The sequence below is a fragment of the Apteryx mantelli genome, chromosome 16 (assembly GCF_036417845.1).
Source record: "Apteryx mantelli isolate bAptMan1 chromosome 16, bAptMan1.hap1, whole genome shotgun sequence".
Lineage (NCBI taxonomy): Eukaryota > Metazoa > Chordata > Aves > Apterygiformes > Apterygidae > Apteryx > Apteryx mantelli.
The window spans coordinates 12,650,684-12,667,805 of record NC_089993.1 but is presented as its reverse complement, the minus strand read 5'-3'; the positions used below and the strand labels follow the sequence as shown (position 1 = coordinate 12,667,805).

At 39.1% G+C, this 17,122-nt stretch overlaps 1 protein-coding gene across 1 annotated transcript; it reads right to left on the bottom strand.

Annotated features, from left to right (window-relative positions):
• Positions 1 to 3,711: 3,711 nt before the first annotated feature.
• LOC106491314 (acyl-coenzyme A synthetase ACSM4, mitochondrial-like) lies at positions 3,712 to 14,899 on the bottom strand. Its single transcript, XM_013950878.2, has 13 exons — positions 14,699 to 14,899; positions 14,258 to 14,468; positions 12,269 to 12,476; positions 11,253 to 11,396; positions 10,209 to 10,365; positions 9,227 to 9,306; positions 8,077 to 8,200; positions 7,466 to 7,546; positions 7,212 to 7,313; positions 5,829 to 5,956; positions 5,600 to 5,699; positions 4,805 to 4,924; positions 3,712 to 4,155 (listed from the first exon to the last, which is right to left on the bottom strand). Exons 1-13 carry the CDS (start codon positions 14,897 to 14,899, stop codon positions 4,069 to 4,071), a joined length of 1,743 nt encoding a protein of 580 aa, XP_013806332.1. The 3' UTR covers positions 3,712 to 4,068.
• Positions 14,900 to 17,122: the final 2,223 nt, after the last annotated feature.

Sequence of the window (17,122 nt, the reverse complement as noted above, 5' to 3'; positions counted from 1 at the left end):
TTTAATGCTATTTAGCAGCTTCTGGTAAATGTCCATGAACATTATCAAGCATAGAATAAAACCTGGTTCCTCTCTGGAAGACCCTGCAGTGGGAGCAGGAGCCAGCACAGTCCTGGAGGCCCATGATAAATCTAAAACCAGGGCCCATGTATTGATTTTCTTTTTTTAACCATTAAGCACAAGTAACTAGGATCAATACAAGGTTAAGTGAGTGGCTGGTGATATACAGGTTTAATTTTCTTTCCTGTTCTCACAAAGGATGAAGCTATCCACTAACTAGGAAAAAAAAAAAAAAGACATTTATAGGTATGCTCTTGATTTAATTCTTTTCCACATGGAACGTCTCTGGCCTGAGAGAAGTTGCAAAGAGAGTGAGTTTTGCCTTTGTCCCTGTTTTTTGTCTTCAGCACTGTACTCACCCCTTGTCCCTTATCTTCAGCCGTAACCACTTACCCTCACATCTCTGATGTGGTACATTCCCCAAAGCCCTTTATACCTGGGACCGACTCTTTCTAGCTCCCCAGGCTCATGGTGGCAATCTTCTCAAAGCAGATCAAGAGCAGCCAGACTAAGCTGGAAAATGCCCAAAGGGTGAGAGCCAAGACGACCCCAGGGTTTGTCTTACAACTGAAATGTTAGTTCATGGCACTGTGATCATCATTTTATCCAGCTTAGCCATTCTACATCACATTTATGAACTTGCTACCTTTAGGAGACATCCCCAAATGAAACTGCTGCTGTGGAACGGATCAGTTCCTTGACAAACCTTACTCACCTTGCCCAGATGTGCCTGTAACTTTTTCACCACCATCTGTCACTGTCATAAGCTGTCTGCTTGCCACCGTGTGCTATAGCACCTCTTACACTGATCTCAGTTTTGGTCAAACCTTTATTCCCCAAGGCAAAGTAACTAATCTATCAGTCTGTTTCTTTCCTTATTCCTCAGCAGGAGCTGTCATAGTAATATTTAATCTGCCTATCACGAAAATGAACTCAAATATGTAGAGCTTGCACAATTTAATCTTTTCAGTGATATTTGACAGCATAAAAAATCTGGTGGGCTGGATGCAGAATGGTTATTTGTCTTGTCACAATTGTAATTTTTGGTGAGGCACTGAAATCTAATGAAGTGATGAGTATCTTTCCCAATAAAAGCATGACTTACTGGATATACGCAGTACAGGAACTGTCCTGTACTTAGACAGGACCTGCTGCAGTCTAATGCAGGATCATTTCCCCCATGATAAAACATTTCACGACTAGCAATATCATTCATTATCATCACTGAAAATAGTAATACCAGACACCCTCACAAGAATTACTGATTCTTCACTTCTAATTTGCTGAGGAAAGGAAAATTCATATCATTAACAAGGAGCTTTTACAATGGCAGAGACTCTGGTTTCATGCCCGAATCCCAAGTTTTGCCAATGTACATTCAACGCAGTGGAATATCGTATATATGCAAATAGACAAGGATTAGTTGACCCTGGAGTCAGCAAGGTCAAAGAGAAACATGGTCTTGGCAACAGTGGCTGATGGAAAGGGCTGAGCCAGGGCTCGCAAGCATTCCCCTGGGAGTCAATGCTGCCTCACCCCGGCTGTGCCTCCCTATCCCCAGTAATATTGGCTCATGGTTATCAACGAGGTTCAGGCAGGAATAGAGCTACTTGCACCTTCAGAACTATTAAAAATGTGCAAAACTTGATTGGACTAAAACCAATTAATTTGATTCAGACTAAATATTTCAGTGACCAAAAAGAAAGTGTTTTGCTTAGATTTACAAAGCCTTCTTAAAGATATAAAATTGGAATACATTCAAAAGATTGTTTTAAGAGAATAAAGAGCATCACACAGAAAATGGCATTTTTCTCAAATTTTGGACCCCTTTTTTTCCCTCCAGAACAGATAATTTGGCAAAACCAATAGTAATTCATAGCATTGCCAAGGCTACATGGAGAAGGGTGATGGAGAAATACTGACCAGCTGTAAATAAATCTATAACTCCTGAACAAAAATCATAGAACATGGATATAAAAACTGTTATTATGTCTCTAAGTGCCCTTTTTGACAATGAGGGAAAGTAAAGGAGTCCTCAACTCAACAAATAAACCCCTTAAAAATAAAAGAACCAGGTTAACAGCATTAAGAGAATTTTTCCCCTTGACAGAGAGAGTCAGGTTCCTGTGTGGGTGCTTGATACAGGGAACGGACAGCAAAATTGATTAAAACCCAGCGCAAACATTCAGATAACTACAGTACATACACTGGAGGGATCACAACACCAGGTATATAGGAGAGCCATGCCATCCATGTCAGAATTAGGTATACCATCCACTTCAGAATCAGTTTATGGAGCAGAAAATTAAGAACTTAGATTGTACTTACATTTTAAATCAAAACTCTACTAACAAAGAAGCTGGTGGGAAAATATTAATCTAAAAAGGTTTTGTTGGTGAAAGGTGGTCTTTTAAATATCCCCCAAATTCTACACCAAAAATGGACATTATTGAGGTTCTTTTTATGTAATATTCTGAAATATATATTCATTTTAATTGTTTTTTTCTTAAAAAAAAAGAGCTTGCAGTAAAAAAACCAAGCTTTTTGTTAAATGTAACCTTTCTTTGAGGTTGTGATCAACACTCTTAACACTGAAAAAGAACATATCCTCTTTCATTCCTGTAATAGCAAAGCTTAATAAATTTGATAATTCTTTTTAATAATAGTAAGATATTACCTATTTCTTAGTCTGCTTTAATTCTATGATTTAGCTATAATATATAGATTTTTAACAGCATTGTAATGACAAAATCTATACAACAGCAGGTAAAGAAAAGAGGAGATAAAGAATATTCAAGAAGAGTATTAAGACTGGAAACAGTATTCAAGACTGGCAAGAGGAAAACATTCTAAATTCAGGATTCCCTAGGGATCCACAAAAATATCTTCAAAATTTTGCTGAGAGAGTGCCTTCAACAGCTTTAACACTTTTTCACCTCCAAACTTAGACGTGAAAACGAAATAAGAATGTTGAGGGAAAGATCCAGTAATGACAGAGTCCTCTGAATACTGCAAGAATCAGAAATGATTATTCCTGATTTAGTACCAATTGCTTTTTCTCAATGACTAGTACCATTGAGACAAACAACACGTATTCCTGACCTGTTTGCTATGAACAGTACAGACTGAGAGCTGCCAGGGTTCTTCACTGGTCTTCTTCACTGGTTCATTCAGCTTTCAGGACATGTGTTTCCCAGAAGAGGTATTGTAAAGATTAGCTTTTGTTTGGAGAGGTGAAATCTGGACACCCAATCAAAAATGATTTGCGGAGAAGCCCTTTCTACTTGTCATTTGCTTCTTTTGAAGTGATGAGAACAGAACATCGTATAAAACAGACCAGGCAGTACAATACTACTTCTTGTAATCATTTACATTGGTGTAAAGTGTGTGCAGTTTGCACCTTAACCCAAAGCACTTTGTCTCTTCTCTTTGCTCATGTTTTAACCATTTAACTAGATTATGAATTCATCAAGGCAAAGAGAAGTAGTTTGAAAATATGTCTTTCTCGTTCCACCCCAAAAGACTTTGGGAATGTTTCAGTGACAGTTTTTGAAGGGAGAATACCGCGTCATCACTACTGATACTGATTACAGGACAAAGACTTTTATGAATTTCTCATTTATTTGTAATTGTCAAAATGTTGTAGTTGGACATTTTTTTAAAAGGAAGCTATTTATATTAATTCTAGTAAAAAACGGAACCTTTGTACACTTCCAAATCTCCCCATCTCCCTCCCTTATTCTTTTTAATTATTTGTATTCTCTCCTTTCTGAAAAATTATAAATTGATGGCAAAAGTGGTCCTAAAATCACATATTGTGTTATAGCCATGATGGAATTATTCTTCAATGAAAGTCATGAGTGTTGTCTCCTTTCTTTTGTTTCTTTGATAGCTTGTTCTCCATATGTTCTCTTAGGGCTCTGGGTAATGATAACATGCCAAGTCCAAATGCTGTGCTATGGCTGGTATGGATGGCAGAAATATTTTCTCATCAGTTTCTGGATCACGTTATGCTCTTCCCCACTCTTTGTTCCTTAGAACCTTCCTCTGGATTTTCCCAGCAACAGTCTTTGGCAGAGCCTGAACGAACTCAATCTGAATGGCAAAAATTATCACTTTTAGCCAAATACATTCTGAGTAATCTCTGAGATGCAAGGAAAGACACACCTGTATTATGGCCATGGTAGGAAGGTGGGAAGCTGCACAGCCTGGGCTGGGACACTGAAATTCCTTACTGTACATTTTAGCCATATCGTGCAGGCAGCTGCAGGGGCAAGTACCACAACCCCAAAGAGGTCAGCACTTAAGCTGTTGGGTCAGGGAGTTACTGGCATCTTTCCTGGGTATAAGGGATGGATTCCACCCCCTGATGCCAGTAGGAATTTCTCTCTTGCTCTGGCTGGGAGTCTGAACAGAGCTCAAGGGAGGACCTGGTGAGAACTGAATGCCCTGTCTATTGGAGCCCCTTGAAAACCCTATTATACCATGAGAGGAAGACTGGAACCTGGCAAAGAAAAATCACATCATTTCCTCTCTTTGGGTCCTTTCTAGCACATACAGCGAACCCAAGGCTACAGCTACAACAGACTTTTTTATTTATCTTTACTTTACTTAATTATGTTTGGAGAGTTTGTCAGAAAACAGTTGACAAAGGAGCTGAGGCAGGACAAAACCAGTTCAAATTCTGGCACAATTAGAAGACCTGTCTTTTTATGGTGAAGATGGGGAAAAGTGGTGTACTTACCTTCCTTGGATACATGTAAGGAGCAGTCACATTTTTGACATGCTGCTGAAGATCACGAGTTAGTTCTTCTGGATCATGTGATACAAAAGCAGGAGCCAAAACAATGAAGGCTTTGACTACCTGTACCATAAAAGTTAAGGGACTCTGTTACTTCCAGATGTGGGAATAAAGGGATATTTTTATTGCCAAAACTCAGTATCAAAATTCAGAAATGTGAAAATTTGAGTTTTTTCTTTAGTTTTCTCTTTCTATTGGCTGTTACAGAATGCAATACAATGAAGGATATAATCTGAATTATGGGGGGGGTTGCTAATTTTTTTTCCCACTTTTTTCTTCTTCTTTAAAACTTTTGAAAAGTTTCAGAACAGAAAAAAGTAACTGAAAATCTCACTCCAGAGCTCAAAGAAATGTTGCAAAGTTGAGAAATCTAAGAAGAAAAATGACACCCTCTGGATATCATTTCACATGCTTACTGGCAAAAAGAGAGAAATAAAATCCTGAATACAATTTCTTGGACAAAAAGATGCCACAATAAATCTGAAAATGCAAACTTTTTTTCCATATCAAACTCTGCAAACAGGGAAGTAATTCTGAAATTCTAAAATCTGTCAGGGCATGTTTTTTTTAAACCTATAGGTTTTTTTAACCTATTTTAATTTCAAAATCTGCAACATATTTAATTCCAGGTAAGCCTAGTACACATAGGGAACTTGATGCTTAGAGTAAAATGCAATTCTTTCTACTTTTTTTTTTCTTTCTTTTCTTTTTTTTTTCTTTTTTTTTTTTTTTTTTTACCTCCCCTCGAATTGGATCGGGACTGCTGACAACAGCTGACTCTGAGACTGCAGGGTGTTGTATTAATGCACTTTCAACTTCAAATGGACCAATACGATACCTAGAAGAGAATGCAGATACGACAGCAGTAGCAAGCTAGCCATTCAGTCGGACTTTCCCAACTGAATATTGTGATAAAACAGATCATCATTAACAAGAAAATGAGCAAATTTGAAGGCAACTGACTTACCCAGAGGAATTAATTATATCATCAGATCTTCCAACAAACCAGACATATCCTTCTGCATCCATAATCCCCCTGTCCCCAGTGATGTAAAAATTTCCACGCACAGTGGCAGCAGTTTTCTCTGGATTATCCTGACAACAGTCAAACAACATTTCAAAATATTTATTTAATGGTTAGTGAAATCTAATTCTCACTTTGCAGTGGTGCTAAAAACGATCAAGACTGTATTTTATAGCTATTCTCTTATGCCTTTAGTTAAAAAACCAGAACCACATTAATTAGCAGTTTTGCAGTGAAATATGTGAGCTGGAAAAGATGTGTATTCATGTTCTAAAGAAAAAAGGCTGTGTTCCATCAGAATGCCCATCCATCACAGCAAATTATTTAAGTGTATAACCTACTCTCCTTAGATAAATGATTTATTATTGCAGGGGATCTCCACAATAACCTTTTGTCAATGGAAACTCTTCACTTCTGACTTTCAAGACCAAAGCACAAACCAGGTGATCTTCAAGAAAAGCTTCATTAACTACATTGATTTATCGGGGCTAGATTGTACAGGAAAAACAGCTTGACAATGGAAGACTTAATGAACCAAAGGGAGTATATATATATGTTTTTTTACACAACAAGCAATTAATTTGTGCCAATTGTGGACAGGGGATGTTAGAGAGACTCAAATATTATGTTGGTTCAGAAGAGGATTAAGCACATGGACAGGTTCCCTAAAGGTTATTCAGCATGATGGTCCAAATGCAATGGAGAAGAATATTTTTATATTTGCCTGATCCTAGTTTTTTCTTAAGTATGTGCTACTACTCAGCACCACCAGAGAGAATACTAACCTACATTGACCTTTGACCTGAACCAAAACAGCCATTCTTCTGACACATTTTTTTAGCCTGTTCCACTTTCAGGCTATTTGAATAGTCCTATTTGAATAGTCATGTTAGGTTATATACGCCACTACCACAAAGCCATTAGATTATCTACACTTGATGGTTTTGTGCTGTAGTTTGTTTTTGTGCCACTCATCTTGTGCACATCATCTGTGTGATAGGTAATTAGACAAAGACCTGCTCTGACACCAGAAATACTGAAATGTGTAATTTTTAAAGATTTAAAAGATCAATTTGTAGGTGTCTCAGATGGTTGTATGAGGGAAAAAGATGCTTCTTTTGCCCTTTGGAGAGTCTACCTGAGCTCACAGTGTATTACAGCAACCTTTATGGGGGAGCAGGCTCAAAGTGGTCAAGGAACTTAGTGAGACCTTGTGAACATACTGGATGAAATCCTGCTCAATAAGGATTCAGTAAGTCAACAGAGCTTTGCACTAGGTCTCTCCTGAGATTCTCAACAGGCACAGCCAGGCCAACTCAAACTTACCAAGTACTGAGAGAACAGACAAAACGGTCGCTTAGGTTGGATTCGGACAGCAATGTCGCCTTCTTCTCCTGCAGGGAGAATAGTCCCATGGTCATCTACGATCTGCAGAAAGGACATATCATTATTGCTTGGATTAGCTCAGGGAAATATCTGTGATATCACACAGGGAAGACAGAGAGGGGCACAGCCAGCATTCTCTTACTCATGTACCCACAACTGCAGCTGAACTCAGAAGATGTAATGTAGCAACATACCTGCACATCATAAGGGGGCAAGGCTTTTCCCAAAGAGCCAGGTTTAATTTTCATTCCTTTCACATTGGCACATATTGTCACCTGCACAATAGATAGTAATCTTTTTATTTATGCAGCATCTTGTAAACTTTATCCTTGGCTTGGATTAGGCAAAACACTTCCTCCACGTGACTGTGTCCTGACAAGGACTGAATCAGGAGCTGAGAGAATGCCCTAAATCTGACTTTTGGTAGCTCTGTTATGATCAGTTACAGAGAGATCTTGGATATGAGCTGATTTAATATTTTCCACTAGAACCCCAGACAGGGCAAGTTGATACCCAGAACAAATTATTTTTTATTTTTGCTGTCTAAACAAAGATGATGAAGTTATTTGATCAGGATTTGTGCATGGTTTGTGCAGGGGGATGGACTCCATAGTCATAATACTTCCTATAAACCTTAAAAAGCTGCAACTAGCTGATTTTGGAACTATATAATCATATTATACAGAGCTTATTTCAAAAGTTTATGTAAATGATTCTCACCTTTTCCACTGATTTATCAAGCACTTTGTGCCTTTAGTATTGTTACCTTTGAAAGGGCATATTGCAGGAGTGAATACAAACGTACTGTCTCTGTCTGGCCATAACCTTCATGGATATTCAGGCCTGTTTGGATTTTCCATTGCTCCATCACTTCAGGATTGAGTGGTTCCCCTCCAGATACACAGTGTTTCAGACTCATGAACTTGTAGCTTGAGAGGCATAGAAAACAACAATAATTTTCTTAACTTCTGAAAAAAGCAGTGAAGCAGTGAATGGTCTTAACTGGGCAGCCTCCCTCAACTTTCAAAGGGTTGGCATGCCTAAAACTTCACAAGCTACTTTGGAAATGACAATAATCATCCTGTTACACAGTCCTGGATTAGGATCCTAGACTACACATGTCACCAGCAAGGGCAGGGTGGTTTATCTCTGGAGTAGTCCAGGCAAGAAAGTGTTAACACATTTTGTTGGAAAGAGAGTGAGCAAAGGTGTTTTCTTGGGAGAGCTGACAAAAAAGTAGAAAAGATTTGGACAAGCACATCAGATGCTGGTGGAAAGCAGATTCTATATGTGGCTATATGCCAGCATCCAAGATTAAATAAGACAACTAGAGTTTTCTAGAGCAAAAGGAAGGCTGAAGGATCTGATACCAGCAACATAGAGCCTGGGCTCAATACTAAAACAAGGTTGGTTTGCGTCTAGATGAAAGACCTGTGTGAGAATAAGAAGTACATTACTGAAGGTGTGAAAACTGCTTACAAATCATTTTGAGCATTTCTCCTGAACTGAAAATTTTATAAAGTAACAGGTCAGTGGGAACAGCTGCTAAATAACTCTCAGCACGTGAAAGTCCTCTAACAGCTCACTTCATCTTCAGGTATCTGGGAACTCCACTGTACTCCAGTAATTCCCTGATCCAGTGCTGCCTGAAACCCTTGCTAACTTAAAGCTAACTGCGAACTCTAAGTTCAGATGAAGCGACACTTTAAAAAACTCATTTATTTCCATTGTGCTGTCTTTTCAAAGACTTATTCTTGGAGCCTGAATGGCCTAAGGTATGACTAGCTATTCACATGCTTCAGAACACAGCCTTCTCCTTTGAGAGCAAATTTTTCTAATTAGCTTTCTTTTAACTGAAAAAACAAAGCAACATAAGGAACTAAACAGCCACAGCTGTCACAGCATTATATCCCAGCCTCTCTCTGCTACCCCTGTAGTAGACAGACATGCAGTACCTGCTCAAACCATGTTGCACCAGCATGCGGTAGGCTGTGGGGGCTGTGCAAAAGGTGGTGATGGGGTATCTTGAGAGAGTCTAGAAAAAGAGAAAGTTATTTTGTTGAAAGAAAAAGGCAACAGTGGATCTGACCTTGCAAACATGTGAGTGATTAACATGACTTACATACTCAAACGTTTGCAAAATGAAACCCATAAAAACGCAACATAAATTCAACATTCAATACAGAGAATGATTGTTTCTTAATGAGAGATCCTGAATGTGGAGTAGTTCTATCAGTCAGTCCTGCTGTTGTAGAAAATAAAATATTTTCCCCCCAACAAACACCACTCATGGAAATGTATGACCACTGAGTGCATCTAGTGGTTCTAGTTAAGATTGTTTTCTGCTTCCTGGGGCAACTATGTCCTAGACTCAATGCTAAGTGACAAGAGTGAACTAGAATGAAGCTTTTCCAGTTGTATTGGAGAAGACTGGTTCTCCTCTCTACAGAAGAGACTGATGTTGAGGAGAACAGGCCAACTGACTGGTTCTGAGAAACACAAGAGAGGAGGAATAGACATGCTGGCAACTCATTGAAAATTCAGGTTAATAGGGCCCCAGTTCAGGTGTATGTCATACTCTGAGTACTGACCCATGCCCATCCTGAAACAGGCTGGAAGTTCATACTCAGAGTGAGCTTTAGGCTAAGTGTGGGACAGGACAGCAGTAACCTTGAGCTCACTTTATCCTCCATCTTTCACATCACATCTCTCCCACTTTGCAGCAGTGTCACACGGCCTAACCAGGAGGGAAACCACTTGTTCCTTTAGTTTATTGGGCATCAAACGAAGGGACAATTGCTTTAGAAGAGAGATGTGAGAGGTACCATGAATGCTGCTACAAACAGAGCAGTGAGTAGGTATGCACTGGAGTCCAGCTAGATTGCTTCAGTTTTGCAAAATGGAAATAAAACCCACAGTATGAAATGTTATGCTTACATCTGCGACAATTGCTGGCTTAAACTGAGGCATATTGTGTATAAAGACACATGATCCATTGATCCATGGAGCAAAAACACTGCCCCAGGCTGACTTTACCCAACCTGTATCAGAGGTATTCCACATTATATCTGAGGGAGTCAAGTTCATCCAGTACCTGATAATGCAGAGAGGAAAAAAAATGCTTCACACACTGAGAGAGACCTGAGCATAGGTCACAGCATAATTAAAGGAAAGAACAGGAGGCTTCCCTTAGAAGATGTGGTGTCAGCAAGAAAAGTCTTCAGAAAGTCTGAAGTTCACAAGAGATAAAGGGAATCTTAAACATTCTCTCATTTCCCTTCATTCCCTCCTGTTCAACATTTCCAACGTTTGCTTTACTCCAGAATAGCGCAAAACATCCATGGCTTGAATTACAGAATCTGGTTCCAGAACAAAAACTGAACGTACCATTTGGGGGAGGCTTTCCCCACCTTGTAGATTGCAGAGATCAGCTAAATCACAGCTTATTTTTCTAAGAAACTAACTAAATTACTTCTATTGACTCCATACTACCAAGTTCCAACTCAGAATGCCTTGGGAAATATATTCTTTGGTTTTCATGATATTTCTCACTCCTTCGGATGCATAAATCAGAGGGAAGGATATTCAGTGAAAGCAAAGCAGTGCTCAGTTATAGATTGGAATCTATGAACTATGACTTTTAACAGATAAGGCTATGGTCCAAGGGGCTTTAGTTTTCCAGAAATGTCCTTGTAATACTGAAGAATTCAACTTTGTCTGGTTTTGCTATAAGCAGGTTGTCCTGATTGCTACTCTTCAGTCAGCCCTGTGAATGATGGAACACTGTGGCTGATGATCTCAACCGAATCTATAAAAAGCTTTTAATAACCAGTGTTTTACTGCGAAAGGGGCAAGGTGAGGAAAAAGTATGATCCTGCACTCACAAAATATCTGCATTTACTGGAGTTTTTACTGTCACATTTTCATTTAATTGTGATCATGCCACTTAATCAGGACATTGGGAGCAACTGTAAGTTATACCTGCCAGTGACAGTAAATCCAATGCCGTAACTGCTGTGGGACTGCACCACCATTTTTGGAAAGCCTGTACTTCCACTTGTAAAATAGACCAGCATTGGGTCTTGACTCCTTGTCTTGACACATTTATGGTTAGCAGATGTCATCCTTCAGAAGAGAAAGTATATGACAATTACTATTTGAACTTTTTTTTTTTTTGCAAAGGAAGCAATATTTTTTAAAGTTTAGGAGATAAATAGGAAAATGTTTGGTCCAAAATTATTTAAGCTCACAAAACAAACAGTTGCACCAGGTATCACAGGAAAGAGCGACAGAGGACTTTCTGCTAGTGACAAATGTGCTTTGTATACCATAACCTTCAAGATGTGAGCACCTAGAGCATATTCCACTGTCTTTACCTATAACTATTTTGTAAGGGCTCTCAAAGTGCTTGTGGCTAACAGCAGGTAGATGCAAAAAGAATTTCTGCCTCAACGCACACAGTCTCCCAATCTGAAATCAATGGGGGCCATATATAGGCATTGATTACGGTCTTAGACATACATTATATCATTTAAGTTCAAGAGACTGATGAGCAATCCAGACTGTCTGGGCTACCAAGATTGTCAAGAAATAACTGACACCAAGAAATAACTGACACCATGTCAGTTGGGCACCCAGAGTCAGCAACAGATATCTTCTGGTCAAATTCAAGAGGCATTAGGCTGCACTCTAGAAGACAGGCACAAAATGACTGTTTGCAAGATTAGTACTCCGTGCACTTGCTTTGTGATCACAGTGGAAGCAGTAAGGTTTTCGAAGCTGACAGACTGCTGAATCAGGAGAAGCTGACAGACCTGAACCCAGCTCCCCAAAAGTGTGTTGGAAGAATGGATTGCAGAGGGATGCAAAGATTTAACTCGTCTGTATTTTGGAAATGAACTCCAAAACAAAGGATTCCTCTAGAACTCAGCAATGTCACCTGATTGATACAGCATCTTTCGTCTCACAGGGATGCTGATAAGACAGCTGATACTCACGCAAAGAGTTCTTTGAGGTTCAGCCACCCATCTCTGCTGCCTTTGGATACAATTATTTTGCTTTTCAGAAACTGGCAGTCAGGTATGACAGATTCCACTGCAGGTGCCAGTGTATCACTGGTAATGATGCACTTGGCCTTTGAAACCTGGAGTCGGTATAAAATGTCTTTGGCTGTTAATTGGGATGTTCCTGAAATAAAGACAATTCCTGGGGGAAAAAAAAAAAAGCAATTTAGAAAAATGACCATTCCTCCTTACTATGTTTATATGAGATGACCCTAGCCATAGGAAAGTTGAGTTACCTGCCAAGAATTTATTCCTTGAAAAACAGAAGTCATATACAAAGGCAGAACTTGGGTAAATTTGCAGCCAAGGAATGACCTGGGGCAGACCCAACCTGCCAGATCTTAGCTGGTTCTGAAAGCACCCAAAATCTGCAACACTGATGCTGGGGTTTGCATCATCTATATTAAAGGTATCTGCACCACTAGTAAGATCTAGATTTGGAGTGTTTTTCAGAACCCTCTTTATGATCCATAACTCAGGAAGTCAGTGGTGAGACAATTATATACTTAATCGAGTATATGAATGAGGGCAGCATTTGGATTATATTTACATCTGGGATAAAGCTATTGTTCATTTCAATAAGGAATTAATACCTCTGATCTGGGATAAACAGATGGAAGTCAGGTATCTTAAGTATTTAAATACACAGCTCAGTCAACACATCCCTCAAGTGGGGATTAATTTTATAACACAAACAAATGTGGGTTTGGATAATGGGCACAATGTGATTGAAATCAAGTTTTCAGAGGAAAAAGATCAAGGTACTGGGTTTCTATACCTCCTTCTCCCAAGGATTATAGTAGACTTGTTCTAAATGATTGATTTCAGTCATCCTGCACCTTCAGGGGTACCTATCAAGTTCTACAACTGGAAATCTGAGGCACTGAGATTCTGAATGACATGTCCAAGTCATGATGCAGGAAATCTTGGATAGATCAATAGAATTAGATTTCCTCAATCTCAGTTCTGTCTGTAACCTGCAATAGTCACAGAGCTTAGAAGTGGGACAAAATCACCTAGTCATGTCTCTGTTGATGCTGAATTGTTCCATCACGGATGTTTAGCAAATATTTTGTTCAACCCAATTTCTCCTAAAAATGCAATGGGGTCAAATTCTTCCTAACAATTTGCAAAACTAACAGCAAATCATAGAATCACAGGATGTTTGGGTTTGGAAGGTACCTCTGGAGATCATCTAGTCCAACCACCCCTGTTCAAGCAGGGTCACCTAGAGCACATTGCCCAAGATTGTGTCCAGATGGCTTTTCAATATCTCCAAGGAAGGAGACTCCACAACCTCTCTGAGCAACCTGTTCCAGTGTTCAGTCACCCTCACAGTAAACAAGCTTTTTCTCATGTTCAGATGGACCTTCTTGTGTTTCAGTTTGTGCCCGTTGCCTCTTGTCCTATCACTGAGCACTACTGAAAAGAGTCTGGCCCCATCCTCTTTATACCCTCTCTTCAGATACTTATACACATTGATAAGATCCCCCCGCAGTTTTCTCTTCTCCAGGCTGAAGAGTTCAAGCTCTCTCAGCCTTTCCTCATATGAGAGATGAAAAGATTGAAATCTGCAATATATTATACTGAATTGTTAAATGGTCTGGGTATATAATTTACTGCACTAAAAACGTCCACACTGATAATGTGACTGTCCAAATTTGGCCTTAGATTGTAAGCATTCAGCTTCCACTGGCTTCAACTTAGGATGTGATTTGACTGATTGGTGTTTGCATAGCACCTAGTACAACATGGCTTCAGCCACTGTGCAGGTGCTGCCAATTCTTCTGCTGTACAAAGAGATGAAATGTACTGGGCACAGCAGCCTCACTCCTGTTTAAATTTTTTAAATTAATTTAGTGTGTTTTTCACATCTCTCCTATTTATTTTCTTTTTGTCCCCAAAATCGGTAAGGTTACTCACCTGTTCGCATACAGGCTACATTCAGCAGCCACCATTCAGGGACCCGAGGGAGAACTACTATAACTTTGTCTCCTTTCTGCAAACCACATGCCTCAGAGAGTATATTAGCTGCCTTACTGGACAGAAATCCCAGTTCTTCAAAGCTCCACCTCACCTCCTCTCCCTCATCATTTATCCACCAAAAAGCTGGATTTGCTGGTCTTCTTCCATCCTAAAAGGCAACAGAAGAAATTAAAATAGGAAGTCAAACTTTAAAATATTTAATACAACCCAAACTATCTCCAGATTAAGTAAATCATCCTTGGCAAGTAGTTTCATAAGTGATACCTGTATTTCTGACAAAGAAAATACTAAATTCTACTCTGTAGCTAATGCTATCCAGCATCCATCAGCAAAATTGAATTACATCATCTGAGATTTCCATGAAGTAAAAGAAACTACCTTTTCCAGTTGTGACCATTTATCCAAGACATCACTTGCAAAGTTGAAATATTCTGGTGGTTCGTTTTCACACTGGTTTATAGAATCATAATATGAAATAATCTGAGATGCAAGAAGCCTGTGGTATCCATGGAATGATCTGCAAGGTGACCTGAGAATCCGCAAGCACTGAGGAATTGATAATTTAACAAATATTCTCATGATAAATGATGATTTATCAGGCAGTGGGAAGAAAAATCAGATGCAGACTTACAGGGATCAGTCATCTGAAATAAATAAATAAACAAAACATTTAAAAACAGTCAGGTATTGGAAGCTGTCTAGTTTGTGATGCTGGACGAATTAATGCAAACCAGCTTGAATAAACAGGTTGTTTTTGTCTCTTCCCCTTCTCCCCCATGATTTTATGCAACTTTTAAAATGAGTGTTCTGCCTCTGCTGGCAAAGAGATTGTAAACTTTTTTTTTTCATTATAATCTTTGTCCTCCAGTTTATCAGCTGATGAATGTATCTCATACCTCATCTCTAAGGTCTCACTTGCTAGTCCTTCTCTAAATAGCTAGCTCTTGATTCCTGTAAATTTTACTTTTTACTTTAACCGTTTATGGAAAAACAGTAATGAAACGATGCACTGCTATTAGTTAGAAAATGTGTTGAGCTCAGGATACTTTGTTTACTACATTGATTTAAAATGATCCATGTAATTATGCTATCCATGTAATTATGCTATGTCTTAAAAATACACTAGATGGCGATTCACCACACTAAACACACACCAATAAAACTGATGAATTTAGTTATTTATTTCTTTGTGAGTTCTGTTTTCATTGGAGGCATGGAATAAATACAAAATTTTATTTTGGAAGCCACTATATGATGACTTAAAAGGTTTTGTAACGCTTTTTCAGTTTAGCTGTTATTTCTTTGTAGGCGCTGTCAGAAACTCTTAATTTCCTCGCTCTTAAAACATCCATCATAGCAAAGATGACGTGACACTAGGCAAGCGAAGGTGAAATTCTGAAGACATTCACTTGCTTTTCACTTCAGCAGAGGTGTGCAACTTTGAAAAAGCTATGTGTTGTAAAACATACTTGCAAAGAAAACTCTACCACTTCCAGTCTCTCCTAGTCTTGCCTACACAAAATACAGAAAGAGACAGAATAGATGATACTTGAGCTAAAGTCGCACTCTAGAAGTCAAGAAAATCAGGTCTTTACTCACAGATCCAGAATCTAGTCTGGTGTGAGTCTAACCAAGTCCTTAAGGATCTACACCCTGTTAAATCTACGGGAACCTTTCCCTCAGTTCAAGGGAGTCAGCTTTTAAATCTTCCTGGGCTTTCTCCTTGTTTTATAGGCAACAGTGTGTACCCATCTTACAGGGATACTATGCAGTTACTTTCACCTTTGCATTATGCATTTCAAGTGTAGCTGGAGAGTGGCAGCTCAAAGTGTTCAAATAAATATTAGTAACTAATATCACTAAAATCTCTATATTTGTGAGGCAAATGAAGAAGGGAAAGAGAATTTGTTCACATATGAAACGTGTGAATGGCCACAAAGCAGAAGGCCCAACCATTGTATTTATACTGCACCTGACATTTCCTGCTGGCTGCCCCAGGAGTTCTGCAGAAGGCAGACTTTCCACAGCACTCTCAAACTGTAAAGCACAAAATGAGAGAGCCAGATCTAGCTAGCACTGATGAAGAAATGTGCAGAAATGGTGATCTAATTTGCTGTATGCCTAAGACAAAATATTATACTCCTAAAATTTCAATTTTATGTTCACCTTCACAAAATTGTAACTTGATCCCTCATTGGAAACACGTCCCACCAGGACTGACTTCTGTATTCTCCTTTCCTTACTTCATTTTCCTTCCAGGACATAGAAGTCAACAGCCCTTTCCAATATGGTGCCTATTCCCTAACTGGAGGTTTCCAGGAAGGATTTGAGTTGATTTGCTTCAGTGGCAGCCAGGGGAAAAACAACTCTCTAGCAAATGGCTTTGCCATCCTGCATGTGCTCCAGGAGCCTTAGGCTGCCTTCTGGGCTAACTTACAAAAGGGCCTGTGCAGACCAAACACGCCTTGCTGGTTTTTTCTTGCTCTTCTGGAAGACGCTTTTTACCCTCCTAGGATGTTACCTGAAAGACAACTTTGGAAAAAAGCCTGTTACAAACCACAAAGTCAAACAGGAGACTTATCTTCCTGATTTTTTTTTCTTTAGTACCTGATTGTTCCATCTGTATTTATGTGCGATCTTATCTTGCAAGCAGCCTGAATACACAACTCTTTATTATTCCATTAGGTGCCCTGTAGGAGTGCTAACAGGGCAAGTCTCAAAGTGCATTATGACCCAAAGCTTTTGAGTGTGATAAGAAAGGGTTTGCTTGAAACCTAACCCCACTCACACCTGGCATGAAAA